Source organism: Dermacentor silvarum, chromosome 8 (genome assembly GCF_013339745.2).
Source record: "Dermacentor silvarum isolate Dsil-2018 chromosome 8, BIME_Dsil_1.4, whole genome shotgun sequence".
NCBI lineage: Eukaryota > Metazoa > Arthropoda > Arachnida > Ixodida > Ixodidae > Dermacentor > Dermacentor silvarum.
In genome coordinates, this window is record NC_051161.1 from 54,637,538 (window position 1) to 54,655,542 (window position 18,005).

The 18,005-nt window shown below is 44.6% G+C and overlaps 1 protein-coding gene across 1 annotated transcript in view; it reads left to right on the forward strand.

Annotated features, from left to right (window-relative positions):
• LOC119462132 (uncharacterized) overlaps positions 1-17,649 on the forward strand; it is a 53,722-nt gene extending 36,073 nt beyond the window's left edge. Inside the window, exons 3-7 of the mRNA XM_037723477.2 lie at positions 3,318-3,428; positions 6,299-6,325; positions 9,951-10,170; positions 11,047-11,369; positions 17,187-17,649. Of these exons, the coding sequence (XP_037579405.2) occupies positions 3,333-3,428; positions 6,299-6,325; positions 9,951-10,170; positions 11,047-11,369; positions 17,187-17,210 (690 nt within the window). The 5' untranslated portion in view covers positions 3,318-3,332 and the 3' untranslated portion in view covers positions 17,211-17,649. The remainder of the gene's footprint in view (positions 1-3,317; positions 3,429-6,298; positions 6,326-9,950; positions 10,171-11,046; positions 11,370-17,186) is intronic.
• Positions 17,650-18,005: the final 356 nt, after the last annotated feature.

The following is an 18,005-nucleotide window of genomic DNA, read 5'->3' on the forward strand; positions in this document are numbered from 1 at the left end:
CAGTCAGCGCTGGTGTGTGTTCCCCATCTTGTCCTTCGTCTTTTGGCGTGGTTCCCCTGTCGATTATACGTAAATGTATGCGGAACATTACGGCGACGGCAACGGCGAAAGTTCACCTGGAACGACCTTATATGATAACTATCGCAATAAAAAGGACCGGTGGTGTGAATATGGGGATAAATACACTGGAGGGAACGTTAGGCCTAAATGTTATACTTAGTTTGGCCTTGAATAGATAGATATACAAATGATGACCTATTACTATACGTGGAGCACTGATCTGAAGGACAGAGGCAAAACGTTAGAGAATGAGGAATATAATGAGCTGGATGGAGACGCACTAGAACCTACCTTCAAAGTCGATGCGCACAGATATATCCATACAAAAAGAATTCTTACCCATGAAATTGTCAGCTTGTGTAAAACTGGGCAGAAGTGCACAACTTTGTGTTCGACGTACTTTGAATTTCAGGCTATAGATGGAACTGAGCATAGGCTGAGTCACCGACATTGACGTTTTTACAGCGAAGGTGTTAAGGGCTAAGTTCCCCAGGTTAGTGTCCGCGTGTAGAAAAAAAAACTATCATCATTAGCATTTGCTTGGCTACGTGTACGTGGTTGGGGCTTGCAATGGCTCCATGTGCGTGGTGGTTTCCCGCCAGTTGTGCCTTAGCGCAGCTGTCGAACCGGATGATGGATGGGCCATTGTTATACCGCTCGCCACCGCCGATGCCTCTTTCACGAGTGTCGCACCAATCGCACTTTCACGAGTGTCCCACCAATCGTTGTGCCCCTTTGTCTCGTGACGTAGAGACCACGCTAGCGCTGTTATCAGCAGTTGCCCTTTAGACTCGCTATGGGACGGGCGCTCGTTTAACCACATCTTCCACGATCCTGACGATGCCGTGCAGTGTGCCGCGGCTATGAACGCTGTGGCTCAAACGCTAGTCTATGACGATGGGGCGGAATTGGCGCAGCAAACGCACTACTTGCCCATCGCGCCGGGCGAAAACAGGAGCCGGTGTCCTTGCTATTTGACGAACATGCCGAAGACGCTGAATATAGACAATAATGATAACAAATAATTTCACTATACCAGTATTCACTATAGCAGACCCATCATAGTCACAGCTTCGCTGGCTTCCATCTTCACAGTAGTGGAATGGCTCTGATTTTTTTTTCCTTTTTACTGCAAGGGTTTGAAATGATTCTTTAGAAAAGAATGCTCTCTGAGGTTCGCTGGCTCGCCTGACCCAAATTACTACTGCCGATGCCTTCTGACCCAGACACGAATTACGATCGTGAAAGAGAACCGACTTCGTGTAACCCTCGAAATGCAGACCCGTTGGACCCTTGCCACACGTTTCCCTTTCCAGAGTGACGCCGCTACGCGAACGCTTTTCGTCGGGTCGGTGTGTTGTGGGCACATCCATCTTTTGAGTGTTCGCCTTCACAGTTCTCGACAGATCTCAGAGGCGTCTATTTCTCGCGCTCGCTTCCTTACTACTGATTTATCGCCATTTCTGCTTCGCACGAGCCGGATGAGCTCGGGTTTCATCTTTTTTTTTCTTCGTAGATATTTTTTTCAGGACGAACTTTGGCACCGGGAAAGGAAAACAATGAACGAAGCAAGAGAATGCCCTTTTGTTCATGTTTCGCAAACTGGAAATGGGTCAGACGTGGAGTAAAAGCGTTTGCTTTATCCGATGTTGCAATGCTTCGTGTTCTAAAAAAATGCTCTATTGTAATCTTTCTTACACTGATATGTACGGTAAGTTATTGTTCCCGCCTTAAATTATGCCCCATGTCTCCTTACGGTAAAAAAAGAAAAGAAGAATAAGAAATAGATGAATTGAAGTGCAATATTTTTTCTTCACTTCTCTCAAAATGTAAATGGATGACAAGATAAACATAAACGATTTACGAAATGAATATAATAACATAGTTAATTCTCTTCAACATGCAAATGGATAACAGAAGTGCAAACATTTGAATAAATGTAACTACGCTTTTTTTGTCAATCTTCCTGAATTACAAGTGGGTAAAAGGGAAATGGGAAAAATTGACGATGCGAAATGAATTGAAACAATAATGAATCAATGAATAAATCAATGAAGAATATACTACATCATCAGGAAAAACGCATTCAGAGTTAGATAAGGTGAAGAAAAAAAGCAGGATACGCTTTGGCTCGCCACTAATATATTTACCGGAGCAGACGCCAGATATACGCAAATACTCGAGACAGCAAAACTGATCACAGAAAGTACTGTGGTATACACCAGCAACTCGCAGGCATATTAAGAGGACGCTCACAGATTGGGACCTACGCTGACAGAGTAATCAAATTTACTGTGGCTGAGTGGACATAACACCTGGGAGGCGCGGGCTCGCCATCTTCTCCATGTATCGGAAGCTCGAATAACCTCGAGATAATGACGGCATCTTGGAATGTGTATAGGACGGCATTGCCTGTGGAGAGCAACTGAATTCCGGTGACACAAATTGAACGCTGTGGACAAAGAAGGCCTTTGCCCATTGTGTCATATAGTGATGTATGTCCGGCCTTGTCCACCGTATGTTTTACCGCACTATAATAGATAGTTTAAGTATGGCTTGGTTGTACTGCAGTAGATCTGTAGCGTAATATTGGAAGCTTGAACGCGAAACTGTCATTGCAACGACCAACAGATTTTAACTAAACTGCTGGTTTAAACGTATCGCCCACAGCAAAATAATTGCGAACGTATTAAATGCGAAGCATTTCTTGGCGAACATTTGCCACCTTGAGAGTATCCAAGTATCTAGCCGCCTACGTCTTGGTGCTCTCATAGTCGTTTCGTTAACTTGATATGTACCGAGATTGGCATAGTATGACAAGAGTGTATGGTTAACATAAATGATAGGTCATGCCATGAATATCATGACATGCGTGTTATGTAGGTCATGAAACAGTCGCCTACGTCTTGGTGCTCTCCTGGTCGTTTCCTTAACTTGGTACGTTGCCCGTACACTGCTTCGCATAACATCGATTCCCACAGGGTGTGAAATCTGCCAGCTTTTTATTGTATCCTTGCTTATTAAAATGAGAAGTCGTGCAGCCCGAGAAAGTTTCTAGCGCATTACGGTTCATCGTAGGGCCGCCAGATAGCACCACCAGCGCTGACGCTCCCGGATATACCTTCCAGTATTCCGGCGCACAACATCGCTAGTGTGTCTACGCCACGTAAAACCCCTTTAATAACAATCGGCTGACGAGATAATAATCCAGTCGTGCTGCGTGCGGTCAGCGAGTACTGCATCTGCTTCTTTCGCAGGATCCGGCGGACAAAATGGTGGTGCTCGGTTGCCAGTACAACGTGGGCGGCACCATGGACGCTGCCACGTTTCTCACCGCATTGTGCGAGAACAAGCTGCCATGCACAAAGGTGGGCCGAGTGTGTGAATTCTACCACGCCCCACGCGTTTCTTTAGGAAACGAAGAATAACCCGGAACAGATAGAATCCGGAAGCAAAAGCTTCAGTGGGGAAAACCGCGTACATTTCATGCTATTAAGAGATACGATGTTAAATAGTACTGGTTTTAACCAACTGCTACTTATTTTTTTTTGCTGCGGTCGATTTTTATCAATGTATGCTTGCACGTATTTCCGCAAGCGTTGAATTTTCGGTTTCGCGCTTTCTGCTACATTTACATGTTCATTATGTTGCATATTGGTTTGAAATATTCTGTAAAGTTTTCTTGTGTGCAGTATAGACAGGCCTTATTCAGGTATTCGTGCACACAGTTTGACTGGCCCACCCTGGTTTGCGATGCAATGTGAACCAGAATTCAATGAAGAAAGATAAAGAGAGAGTTTTGTGCGTATATTACGGAACGCGTAGAGCAAGTGGCATAATGCGTTGACGTTGAGGGCCCTCTAGTAAACGCGTATAAAAGGTATTAAAGTCAAACCCGGATATATCAAACTTGCAGGGGATCGCGGAATAGTTCGATATATCAACAATTCGATATATAAAATGAAAATTTACACAAAAAAATTCAAGAACATTTTACAGCCGTTCGTTATACACAATAATTCGTGATATCCGGGTTCGATATATCCGGGTTGGACTGTATGCGGAATCGCAGCGCCCCTGCATGGATACGCGTATTAAACACGCGTGCACGCAGATTGATAGTTCACCAGGACAGGCTTCCTTCCTTTTTTTTTTTTGGGGGGGGGGGGGGGTTAGGCACGCTTAGCTGTTAGCCTGTTACTCTGCGGATGCGTGATAAACCACGCTTATTGACTAAATGAAGCTGTAGCGCAAGCCCTTAACTCTGCATCCTATAATGAGCGCGGTAGTGTCCCCGTATAGGCTCACAAATGCAGCTGAGTGGCGCGACTCTTTTATTCCTGCGCCGCTTGCGCCTCTACCTCGCCGAGCGCCATCACGTGGTCCCAAATGACGTTAAATGTTAGGCAACTTTGCGAACGCGACGCCGACTTTTCGTTATCTTCAGTGCCGTCGACATCCCCAATGCGGCGCTCGTGAGAAGCGAGCGTGCGTTTCATCCATTGGCTGCGGCATCAAAGTATAGCGGCGCAGTCCTTCGTCGTGCGCAATAAAGTGGTATAAACCATGTCATATTAAAAAAAAGAAACCACTTGGGTTCCGGTATGACGGGGCTTAGCGCACCCAATTGTAAAACCGCACGGAAAGGGGCGAAACCTTATTGTACGAAATAAAATTGAGACGCAGTCGCATCTCGAATCTGCCTAACTGCGAATTTGCTGACACGGTAGGAGCAATTTAGTCTGCGCATGAGGGAATCGCACACACACACACTAAAAAAAAAAAAGAAATAAGCAGCGCAGGCCACAAAATGTGTTCTCGTTGAAATTTCAAATACTTTTCAATCTATCCATCTGCACTGCGGAGATCGGACAGCGCGGCTGCTGTGAACGATGGTTAGTGATAACTGACGCTCTGACAACGATCGCTAGCTGCAACCTTTGCTCAACTCCCTTTGGGAGCGGGACACTAGAGAAAGGGGAATGCGTTGCTCTAATGAGTAGCGAGTTCGTAGAGGTTTAACGGGAACGAGGCCGAATAGCACAGTCAACCAGAACAGAAGGCTGCCCTCCCAGTGAGGTGTACAGCAAATGTTGGATGAAGCAAATCGCTTTGTCGCGTAATAGCAGTTACCTATGCAAAAAGTCGCACTTTCGCCCGCAAGGCGAAGCATCAATTGCGATAGCAAATTAGTAGAGAGCTATACGGAGTAAGGATAGTAGTTTTATCGGCTGTATAAACTTGGACACATTCGCTTACTAACTGAATTTACAAGCATGGTGTCAGCGCGCGCAAGCAAACACTCGACGATCCCACTCGACGACTGCAGACAACCGCTGTCAAAACGCTGGCGTGAGCAAGCGCAGCAGCAGCAGCGAGCGAAGTTTCGTGGGGTCTATCGCTTCAACGGAAACTGAGCGGCGAAAGCACAGCGCATACAAAGCTATGAGCCATCTGCAGATCAATTTCAAGATAGGGTGTGAGCGACAGCTGCAGCCTGGAAAAGTACAAGTACGTAGTTGCGGGCAGAGTAGAAGCCGCCCCTCCCTCTCTCCCACGCTGCCTTTCCGCTTTCCTCCTTTCGCGTGCGAGACTGACTCGCCAGTTCCCCTTGCGCCGTTGGTGCCGCAGCGCAACGTCGCCCTCCCTCCCCCCCTCGCTCCCTCCCTCCCATCTCCCCACGGCCTATAGCCTATAGCTCTCGATGATGCCCTTTGGGAACAAAAACGCGTCCGCAACATCAAACGAACGCGGCCTCCTACGTTTAAAATTACGAGCAGTTTTTTTCGAACAGTCAGTCGTGACCAAACGCGGTCATGTTTGCATTCAGAACCACGTTCGCGTGGCTACGGTATCGACCGAGATCAGAAATAGGCTGGGTACGTCGTAGCGTGCTTAGCTTCTATAAACTAGATTGTGAAGGGGCTACCGTAAATGCGATGTTTCCTGTGGGACGACGGAGAGGTAAACGCGGAAACGAAAGACAAGGGTCATACTCATCACGAGCTGGAGCAATTCGAAATGGGCGCCTGCGTGCCGAGTGAACTCATGGAAGCGGAGAAAGCGGAACATGGAAATCCCCCCCTCCAAAGTGCAGGAAAATTGAATTTTTTGCTTTTGCACGCGGAACCCACTGGTGAGAGTACGTGTGCAACGGTACGTGGCGGCGATGATAAGTAAACTTGTTTCGTTCTGAGCGTGTGGTGAATTAAAAATGAATTCGCTCACTTTGTTTCAGTTGAGAGCGTGCATGGCTTCAGAAAGAGTGAGTACCTTTCGTACATATTTCACGTTCATCTTTAACCTATCTTTGCGAAGATAAATAGAACTTTAGGGCGTGTGCTACTGGCAATAAATATACTTTACGGGGAGAAATATACACCGTGAAGGTGCTTCAATTGCAGGAAATGTGCAAGATATGTTGGATGCATCGTTTTACACCTTTTGATTACAACTCTACATGATTTGAGAGTAAATAAAAGAAAAGTAAGCATGGAATTACTATCCAGTCAATGGGTGCGCTTATGAAAATGAAAAGTACACCACGCCGGCGGTGCCTCAGTGCAGAAATGTTCGGCGTCTTTTGCTCAATTTCACTAAGGAGTAACTCTTTCAGTGTATTGTAACATTTGTGGATTTATAGTTCAGAAATTATTAAGAAAGATCGCTAATTTATATACTTACTAGGCTTTGGTAAACTTACGTAGTGTTTCTACGTTGATAATAGGGATGCTCGCAGAACTTGGCGCGGATTATCACACCGTCATAAGCAAATGACACTTTTACGGTGCTCTTTTCCCGTAAAGTATACTTATTGTCAGTAGCACCCGCCCTAAAATTATATTTACCTTCGCACGCACAAATTAAGAGAACTTTGCACTTGTCGAGATTAGGAAAAGAAGAAAAAAATCGAGCGTTGTAGTTGGAAATTGCGGTAACGGGAAGACAATTTAACATAACAGATTATAAATATTCCATAGCAGTATTAAATAACCACATCAGGCTCGCCACAGTGATGTTCGTAATATCAAGTTCTGCTATTACAAAGGCTGAGTGCAGCGCATGAGGTTTTAAATGAGAAACATTTCTGGCGAACATTTGCCACTTTGACAGTATCTATCTATCTATCTATCTATCTATCTATCTATCTATCTATCTATCTATCTATCTATCTATCTATCTATCTATCTATCTATCTATCTATCTATCTATCTATCTATCTATCTATCTATCTATCTATCTATCTATCTATCTATCTATCTATCTATCTATCTATCTATCTATCTATCTATCTATCTATCTATCTATCTATCTATCTATCTATCTATCTATCTATCTATCTATCTATCTATCTATCTATCTATCTATCTATCTATCTATCTATCTATCTAGCCGCCTACGTCTTAGTGCTCTCATGGTCGTGAGATACTAAAATTGGCATAGTATGACAACAGTGCATGATGAACATAAATGATAGATCATTACATGAATGTCATGACATTCAGTGTCATGTAGGTCATGAAACAGCCGCCTAAAATCACAATGACCCAGCAAAATAAAACATTAACACTCAAAAACCACTGAAATGGTTTTGGACGTGGGTACTAAGTGAAGGAAACACTAAAGAATGATGGTAGAAATCATAGTCATGAGCATGAATCAGCAAAATGACAATGACTCAGCAAAAAAAGATTAACACTCAGAAACCACTGAAATGGGTTCGGACGTGGGTACTAAGTGAAGGAAACACTAAAAGATGGTGGTAGAAGTCATAGTCATGAGCATGACTCAACAAAATTGACAATGACTCAGCGAAAAAAGGTTAACACTCAAAAGCCACTGAAATGGGTTCTGACGTGGATACTAAGTGAAGGAAACACTAAAGGATGATAGTAGAAGTCATAGTCATGACCATGACTCATCAAAAATGACCATGGCTCAACGTCAAAATATTAACACTAAAAAAACCAATGGAACGGGTTCTGATGTGGTAGTAAGTGAAGGGAAAGGCTAAAGGTTAATGGTCGCAGTCATAGTCATGAGCATGACTAAGGTTTTCGCCTAAGGTCTCTTAGGCGTAGCTCAAGGGACTCTGGAGGACTCATGACATGAATTTGATGACGTCCGTGTCATGTAGGTCATGAAACAGCCGCCTTCGTCTTGATGCTCTCATGGTCGTTGCATTTTTTGTAAAGCAGGCTTTATAGTGAGCTTTGGTGCACACGGTGAAACAATCTTTTCAGGTCTTGTAACAGCGGTCAGTGGAATTGCAGTTGTGGACAGATAGGCACGTGTGATAGTAACTTGCTAAATAAGAGAAGAATATCAAATTATCGGCTATTGGCTATAATTGAATTCTTCAGGATGATAACATTGGAGACTTGATACTACTGACCAGAGCGCAAGAATTTATGTACAAGGACTGGCATGAAGTTAAACATTTGGCAGAATTACCTGCCTGAGCGACGAAGCGCACAGTACAAAAAAGAAACAAAGAAAGAAAAAAGAAAGACATAGGAAGGAAGGAAAGAAACAAACAACAAAGCAAACAAACACGTATACATGCATGTATACATACATACATACATACATACATACATACATACATACATACATACATACATACATACATACATACATAATACATACATACATACATACATACATGCATGCATGCATGCATACATACATACATACATACATACATACATACATACATACATACATACATACATACATACATACATACATACATGCATTCATGCATGAATTCATGCATGACATGACATGACATGATATGACATGACAAGAACTTTATTTGAGCCCTGAGGAACTGAGATATAGGGCCTGCTCGTTAGGATTACATCCGAGTGGTCTAATTGAGCTATCTAGATGGGCTGAGAACCACGAGATGTGATATCCTCCTTCGCTGCTCTCCCGAGTTCTTTGAAGTGCTTTGTTCACAATATTGTTCGCCTGTTCAGACACGAGGGTGGCCGAGAAGGATCTAACTGCTGTGCGGGAGTCCAAGACCACGATAGGGGGGACTTTTGCGCTGTGAAAAGCCAGAGCAATCGGCGCTTCCTCCGCCACATGGGCAAACTTAGCCTAGACAGAAGCTGCATTAACCAGGTTGCCCTCCGCGTCTACAACCGAGACAGCAAACTTATCTCCACTGTCATATCTGGCAGCATCGACAAAGAGGGCCCCTAGTTTGTGCTGATTGCATACATACAAATAAACAAGAAAACAAGAACTGAGTGCAGTATTTATTTGTAGTAGGATGCCTCAAAAATCCGCCAGATTTGCATTAGTACTGTTTACTCAAAATGACATCCGATCTACGCACTTGTAAGCGCTAGGTCGGTGACCTACAGACTACATTTTCTTCTAATACTAACGTGCTACCTACGCTCTTTTGCTGCCTTTACAGCAACCATTAGCACAAGTAAAGCTTCATCAGAAGGATATTTAGCTTATTATGCCCGATTAGATAATTCTTTCCTTTCATGAAAACAACGCGGATGTTGGACGCGTACTAATTAAGCTCAAGGAACCAACAGCAGACCTGCACAAGCGCTATAACGCAATACTCGTCTATTCACTTGATAAACAGCCATATGTACTGTCATATCATCTCACACCAATACTTTTAATGCTTACGCATAGCCGACAGAAGGACAACTTATAGAATTCGTACCCGCACGTACGATTCAGCAGCCTTAAGTTTTGTCAGCGGCAACCTATTTGCTAGTCTAATGTCGCACTTTCAACAGCAATAGTTTGAGTTAACTTACCAAATAATTATTCGAATATTAAATAACAATATTGGAATAATTAATTATTTATTACTTATTATTATTTTTATCCTCCTCGCCGGACGTGCGCAGTCGAAGAACATGCGACCCCAGAAGCCTCCGACCCTCCCGGAAGCCGAGAACCCGATCCAGGCCGGCGTGTCTGGTCCCGAACAGGGCGGGATGGTTGTGCCACAGGAATCGACGAGCACGGCCGCACCGTCCACGAGCGCGCCCACGGCGGCGCCTCCCGAGGAGGTCTCGACCGCGTCGGTAGCCACGGTGCCTCCTTCGACATCGGCTGCCCCGCCAGGTGTGTACTGCGGAGGTAGAACGGTCGGTGGCGAAGACTCACAGGGCACGGCGTAGAGAACGAAATAACTTAAGGAGGTGGCTGTTCCAACGTCACTCGCTCCAACGTTTTCCAGCACCACTCGCGGGCCAGGGGCCCGAGCGATGCTGGCTAGCACTTCCAGGATTGCACACACACATATAAATATGCAAGAAAGTGGACGTTAGAGCCGCCGTTGCCGTAGCGCAAATGGTAGCGAGTCGCACGCGTAACGCGAAGGTTGTGGGTTCGGTTCCCACCGGCGGCAAGTTGCGTTTTTTTTTTCGTTCACTTTCATTTCCACTTAAACTCGTAATTTCTACACTTCAATTAAAAAAGTACAAATAACTTCCCCTACGCTTTCCTGGGCCCCATTGTCTGTTGGCTTCTTATGGTTGTGATTAACCAAATTCGGGGCCCCTCAGAGCACGAGGTCGCGGGATCGAATCCCGGTCGCGGCGGCCGCATTGCGATGGAGGCGAAATGCAAGAACACCCGTGTGTTTGCGTTGTAGTGCACGTTGCAAAGAATCCCAGGTGGTCAAAATTAATCCGGAGCCCTCCACTACGGCGTGCCTCATAATCAGAACTGGTCTTGGAACGTAAAACCCCATAAGAAGAAGTGTAGGGTATATCACAAACCGGAAGTTATCCTGGTTGTCCTCACTGCCTTTCCTCTCCTTGCTTTCTCTCTCTCTCTCTCGCTACTCCCACTCTGGCGACGCCTAACGCGCGGTACATTCAGCGCGCGTTTACCAAATTTCCCTACCTCAAACTAACACCCGATGTGTTTACCAGTGACGGCGGCTCGGACAACGAGCCGTTCGTACAATACAAGTTCATGTCTTTTTCTCGGAAGATGATCCGCCCCCTGCCGGCGAAGACGAAGGCAGCCGCGAAGACGAGCCGTCCTTTCCCGTGGTCACCGCAGCGACGACCACGACGACGACGTCGACGGAGCCGCCGCCCGCGCCCACCGACGTGCAGCCACCGCCCGACGACCCGCTGCCAGCGCCCACCGAGGAGGTGACGGGCGGAGACGAGATGAGCTTCTACCCGTGCCTGTGCGCGCGAAAGGCCAAGTACCGGGGCCTCCTCTGGAAGCCGCGCATGAACAGCCGCCGCACGAGGGCCATCACGTGGAAGGACTACAACTTCATCTTCCCGCTGAGCGTCGTGAGGGTACGTACGTGAAGAGCGCCGGTCAGGGTGACCGCGGTCAGCTGGGCACTGCCTCGTTGTATGCACTGCTTCGTTGGATAGTTTGAAATTGGCGTTAGCAGTCCGCTTCCCTGAGACAGGTGTATCCTTACCCTTCTCACGTAGCCGTTCAGCGGGAACTATGCTTGGCGTGCGCACAATGCTCGTGCCGGCAAGAAAACGCAAGCCGTTGTTGTTGCTCCGCTGCCGCGTCGATTGAGCGTAGCAATACGGTGCGTCCACTTGGCACCTTTGTCGTCTGGAAGCTAAGTTGACAGCAAGTGTATTGCGTCTGTGCGAGACGAGTTTATTAAAACACGAAATTGAGCACTGCAGTTAACTGCAGTGCTCGAGCGTGGGAAGCGCGGGAGGATGTGGATCGTAAGCGATGCTCAGCGCTACGGTGGCTAATTACACCCACCATGCTAAACACGATATAAACAAAAGTTAGCGTGCTTGATTTCTATACTCGGCAGCCGCACAGGTATCATGACATTATGCAAGAATACTCGTGTACCGGGATTTGGGCAAAAGTTCAGAACGCCTCTCCACTATGGCGTCTCTTATAACTTCTATGTTGCTTTGGAATATTACCAAAGTAAATAAATAAATAAATAAATAAATAAATAAATAAATAAATAAATAAATAAATAAATAAATAAATAAATAAATAAATAAATAAATAAATAAATAAATAAATGTCTGATCGTCAAAGATGGCTTTGCCGCATAAATATTATATACAAGGTGCAGCAACCTTGCATGATTGTTGCGATGGTGAGGCTTCCTGTATGTGTATTATCAATCAATCAATCAATCAATCAATCAATCAATCAATCAATCAATCAATCAATCAATCAATCAATCAATCAATAATCAATCAATCAATCAATCAATCAATGTGTGTGACTGTTTCTGACCTGTCTTTCTGCAGGGTACTACATGACTGCTAGTGCACTGTATGTTTATAGCTGTGTCAGCTGTTATTAGTGTGGACAGATAGTAAACTGGTATCTTAATTAAATTATTACAAAGAAGACGCCGTCCACCTTTACAGTGCTGAAAGTGTGCAGCAGCGATCAAATAAAAGAACGTCTTCCTTGAGCTTTAATTAACTACTCAAGGACTGCCTTCAGATGCGAATGGTAAATTATTCTACTTAATTGCATTGATAGTGTGCTTTAATTCACATGTGTACCAGTTTCAATGAAAGTTCACAATTTCGAGTTGTTAGGTATAAGTAAGCTTAACTTCTTTTTGCTCTTGTAGCGCTAATCAGTTTGCATAGCTCAAGTGGTGTCGCGATGCATATCTAACATTGTGAGAATTGCATTACACATTTACGTATATGACTTTCTGCGTCGAGGTTGCCTTTATGTATCGTCCTATAGATTTCCTTGGTACGGATGTCAAATCATATTACTATTAGTAACCTGAAACTTAGTATTTGATAGAACGACATCGTTCTATCGAAAACGCCGCCATGGACTCCTTCGACGACACAAGATCAGTTATGCGTTTAGAGCATTCTTTTTTTTTTTGCATCACACCTGATACTTCGGCAATTGAAGCGAAAACCTAACAGGAAAAAATCTCGGGTCGTGGAAGATAATTTCGGCAATGCAAAAACACGGCCTTGTCTCGTTTGCCGTGTTCTAACTATGGTAACTGAGCGCAATGTGGCGGGCAGGCAGGCATAGACACAAAACAGACAAGGTGATTGAACAAAACAGAAACAGTTATTGAACCGTTTGCCATGATCAATAAGCGCCCACCTGTATCTTTACAAAAGTAGAAACTGCGTGCGTAGGCATGTACGCACGCGTGTCATTAGAAGTGGAATTTATTTGTTGTCATTGCAACCAAAAGTTTCAACGCAAGTTTGCGAAATCCTAGAGCGAAAACTGCTAAATCACCGAACGCTCACGTTGCTGTCAGCGCAGTGCTTGAATCTGAGATAAACCAACTTCTCGCTCAATGATTCATAGGGTCATTAGTGCGTTTTGTCAAAACAACGAAGTTTGGTCAATTGCGGTTTAAAAAAAAATTGCTGTGATTCACAACGTGAAGTGCTGATGTTCTTTGTGGTCTTGGGTCAACTGGCTAACGGGCGCGTCTAGTTAAATGCTCCCCGAGTGAGCCACATGGGGCTCAGGAATAAATGAACGCAACTTCCAGCCGACATTCATTTTGTGCAGTGAAGTGTACACGACGATTGAGCTCGAAGCAAAAAATACGCCCATTCTTTGTATCATCGGTTATAAATGACTCTCGAATGAGTGTGTACTTAAGGCAGCTTTTGGGACTGACATTGGCGCGTGGCTTTGCTAGTGATGTTAGCAGAGTTTCTCTTCGACCGAATTGCCGCATATTTTTAACGAAGAAAAAAAAAACAGAACAGAGAACGATAGCTTGGAAAATAGAAAAGGAGTTGGCGGGGCCAGTGATAGTAATATAATAGTGATAGTGATAGTAATATAATAACGGCACTGATGAATAGTTTTCTGCATAAAGACAGCAGGGAAGGCGAAAGAACGTTTGACACAGAAGGAAATAGGAAAACAATATCGTGCAAGTGCATTGTTGCCACGACAGTCATACACGTAAAGTACGAATAATAATCGCCACACCGGAGTCTTTAAGTTCCGCGTTTACTTCACTGACCGGTGTTTCTAAGGCTTTGTTATTCTTGTGTGACAAGCCAGAACCTTTAGCATAACTTTAATAAAATATATCTTTCATTCAGAGACCAGACAACAGAGACCAGACGCGGTTTTAAGTGCGGGCTGAGCCGTCGGCATTTCTTTTTTCTTTCTTGTCATTGTTATTCATTGTTGTTGTTCTTATGTTTTGAAACATTAGAGCAATTAGCAATTTTAAAAAAATTAACAGTAAAAAACTAGCTGGCAGTCTCTGGTCTTGTAAATTAGTAATGAAGAAATACTGCTTCATTTCGAAGCTTCCGGTTTTTCCGAAAGAAAGCAAATCTAAACACGGACCAAGTAGGGTATCTAGTGGAAGAGGCAGCGTAAGGTGCAGAATATGGAATATGCAGATATGAATATAAATATCACATGCCAGAATTTTATTTTACTTTGACTGCGGGTGCAATAACAAATAAATAATAAATAAAAGAAAAGAAAGTAACAATGAAGCGCATTCTCAATAAACACTTAACGCAGCCATAAGCCAAAACACGAAAAAAAAAAGACATCGCTCTCCTAGTTACGTATAGTGCTTAGAATCATACAAGTGTATATTCTCTTCCAACTTGACGACAACTCGGTAATGTAATCGCTTGTTAATTTGGTTTTTATTATCTCATTGTGTACTACGAAAGCGAAAAGCCCTGTTCTAGATACCACGGTTATATGCTGTAAGCAGCACTTCCACGTACGCGGAAAAAGCAGACACCTCTTCACGTTTCTTATGGTAAGACCGCTTGTCCTTGCCTAACTATACAGAGGTGAAGATGTAACATTGTGCGAGCAGTTGTCACATTGACGCTGCATCCGGGACTTTCTTGTCATACCGCGATATTCGAGGCACACTTCACGTTTGCTTTTCGTTGTCTGTGACGACACTGTGGTCTAGGTCAAATTGGTGTCACTTCCCTCGAAGAGTAAATGCAAGAATATCACTAAACCACTTACACGCAGTTCCGCAAGCACCTTAATTCGTAAGTTAATATCCGGGATGAGTATTTTGCGTAATCGGTATCGAAGGATTGTTGGAAGAGAATGAAGACAACGAGCATTGTACTGCATGAGGCGCTTTACGAGGATCACGAAAATTCAAGCAATCTCCACTTCATTCCTGCGGTCACTATATTCCTTCACATGACTGCCTTTTTTTCTTCATAAGTGCTTCCTTGGATTCGTATTTAGTATGTACATGTTCTATGTTAAAGGATGTAACCCGCGCCACTTATACAGATACAAACACTTTCTAGGAATCATTAAAGAAAATCTACACTGCGGACAAAAAACACAAATTAAAAGGTAGAACACTTGCAATCAGACCAGCCGATGCTAAGGGCAGAGGAGACTGCGTCTATCTCGACTGTCTCTTTCATTTATTTTATTTCTTTTTTACCCGTAGTGTAGTTGTTATTGTCTCTCTGTCGTCTGGGCATGCGCGGCTGCTCTTGCGATGCAAGTTCGTGCATCATCGTCTCTAGGTTTCGCGCCCGGGCTGTGTCTGGAAAAGTTGTTCTTGTCCGAAGTGTAGGGTGACGTCAGCACAGGGAAGTTCCCTTGCCCGCTGGAAACGGGGGAAGGAGGGGGTAGGTGACATCCCCCCCCCCTTCCCCCCGAAGGCAGGTCATCGACACGCCAGCGTCCACCGACGCCGCCAACGGCAAGGCCGAAGCGCCCTGGGAGACGCGGCAGTGTTCGCTGGTCACGTTGGCAGTCCGTGGCGAGCTTACCCAAGCACGCAGTTGCAGCGGCCGCGCACGCGAGAGAGCGCAGCGGCGATCGATTTTTCGAGACACCGCAACACACTTTCGCTTCCAGTTGAATTTATGAAACAGCCACAGATCTGGGGCGCGCGGCTTTCGAGAGAGCAGCAGCCAGCGCTCCGGGTTTTCGACTTTCTTTTCCCGCAGCCCCCTTTGTTGTCCCTCGGCCGCTTAGTCCCTCTTTATTCGGGCTATTCCGAGTTTTTCGCGAAGCGATTGGAAAACCATCTCGTAGTTTGGGCTGACCGCTTGCTTACCCGTTGGCTCCCAAAATGCCGCATGCTAGGGGGGAGTTGTTACTTTAGAAGTAAAAATAAAAATAAAAAGAGAGAAGCAGAGCGCGCACTCGTTAAATTTACGCGCCGAAACATAGCACCAAACACAATGAATTGGTCTAATAAACGATTGTAAACTTTATTATCGTAGCGGATAGAGCAATTCGATCTGTAGGCATTCTCGGGGCGTGGGAGTGCTGTGCATATGTCTGAAGAAACGCAGGCGCAGATCGGGGGTGTCAACGTAACTAGCGCGATTCATCAATCAATGAATAAATTAACAAATGACCCAATTAATTGATCAATGAATAAATGTGCGCGCCAGAACTGGCTTCGCCTCACAAATTGTCTTTGTAGTGTGCAGCGCACTTGCAGGGGCAGTTGCATTGTGTGCTGATGTAGGGGTGACGAAATATTACCTGTGGGCTGTCACTTGCACTCACTCACCATATTATCTGATCAATCAATCAATCAATCAATCAATCAATCAATCAATCAATCAATCAATCAATCAATCAATCAAATATATTCGTTAAAGATCGCTTCGCCGCACAAATAGCACCTGTGCAGTGCAACATATGTGTAGGGGCAGTTTTTTCCTGTGGTTGTGTTAGGGAGTGGGGGTTGTGGGGTGCGGAAGTCTTGTAGGCATGTTGGGTAGCTCAAATTTTTGTGCGTAAATTTTGAGTTCTGAAGACTTCGAAACACAGGAAAGGCATTTCTCTATCTTTTATGAGTGAATTGCTGAGTTTCTATTCATATGCATAGAAACAATGACAAAATAAAGTCCTGTATCTTCATTGCGTCATTAACATTATATAAAAAGAGAGAGAACAAGATCGCGATAAACAATAGCGCAATTTCCCTTGTAGCGAAATACGTCAGGTGCTTACGCGCAGCGCAGCTGAAAAAGGAATGCTCTGGATATGCTGTGCCTAGAACGCGTGACAGATACAATTAATGCACATAAGAAGCGTGTTGTAGCAGTGTTGAATGCTTGAACGCCCTGCACTTTTTTTTTCAGACAATATACCTCTTACCGATTTTTTTTTTTTTTTTACAGGAATGTCTCGTCGCAAGCTACTAGAGACGCCAGGCTACTAACTTCCAGCGCAACTTCTACTGACGCAGAATTGAACTGTTTCCAAGGGAGGAGCAGGAAGAATAAGCACTGCGACCAAGGCCGCCCATTCAAGGCCCTTGCTTACGCTTGCGATACACGTCACAAGGGCTAACCATTTCTCGAATTTTGTCACTGACGTGACAGTACTAACAGCGTAAAGTAGTCTTTCGTTCTGTTTTTCGTCGACTTGTGCTTTCGTGCTAAAGAAGCTGAGGCTTCCGGTTTCGGTAAAGAAATACTACACTAAAATGACGCGATGTCGCACTTACAAGACAGCTACCGGAAACTGTCACACTTGATGCTGTCAAAGAGAGATGGCATCTTTTTGTTTACGTTTTGATGTGATTGAACAAACAGTGCGAGTTTAATAAAAGATCGTTCTGAGAAATAAATTTCGTGTTCTTTAAACTATGTGTCTTTGGTAGCACTTGTCTTTAAATATAGGTTCACTGAACTGGCCTATTCATCACCGGGGCCCAGTAATTGTGGTGTTGTGCTGCTAGCACGAGGTCGCGGGTTCGTAACCTGGAGTGGCGGCCTCATTCCGATGGGAGGAACTCAAGAGCGCTTGTGTACCGTGCATTGGGTGCACGTTAAAGAACCTCAAATGATCAAAATTAGTGCAGAGCCCTCTTTTACGGTATCCCCCTCATAGCCCACCGTGCAGTTAGGGACGTTAAACTCAACAATTTAATAATATTGATTGCGTTTGATTTGTGCGTCTGACATGACAGTAAAATAGAACAGAACCCCACGCAT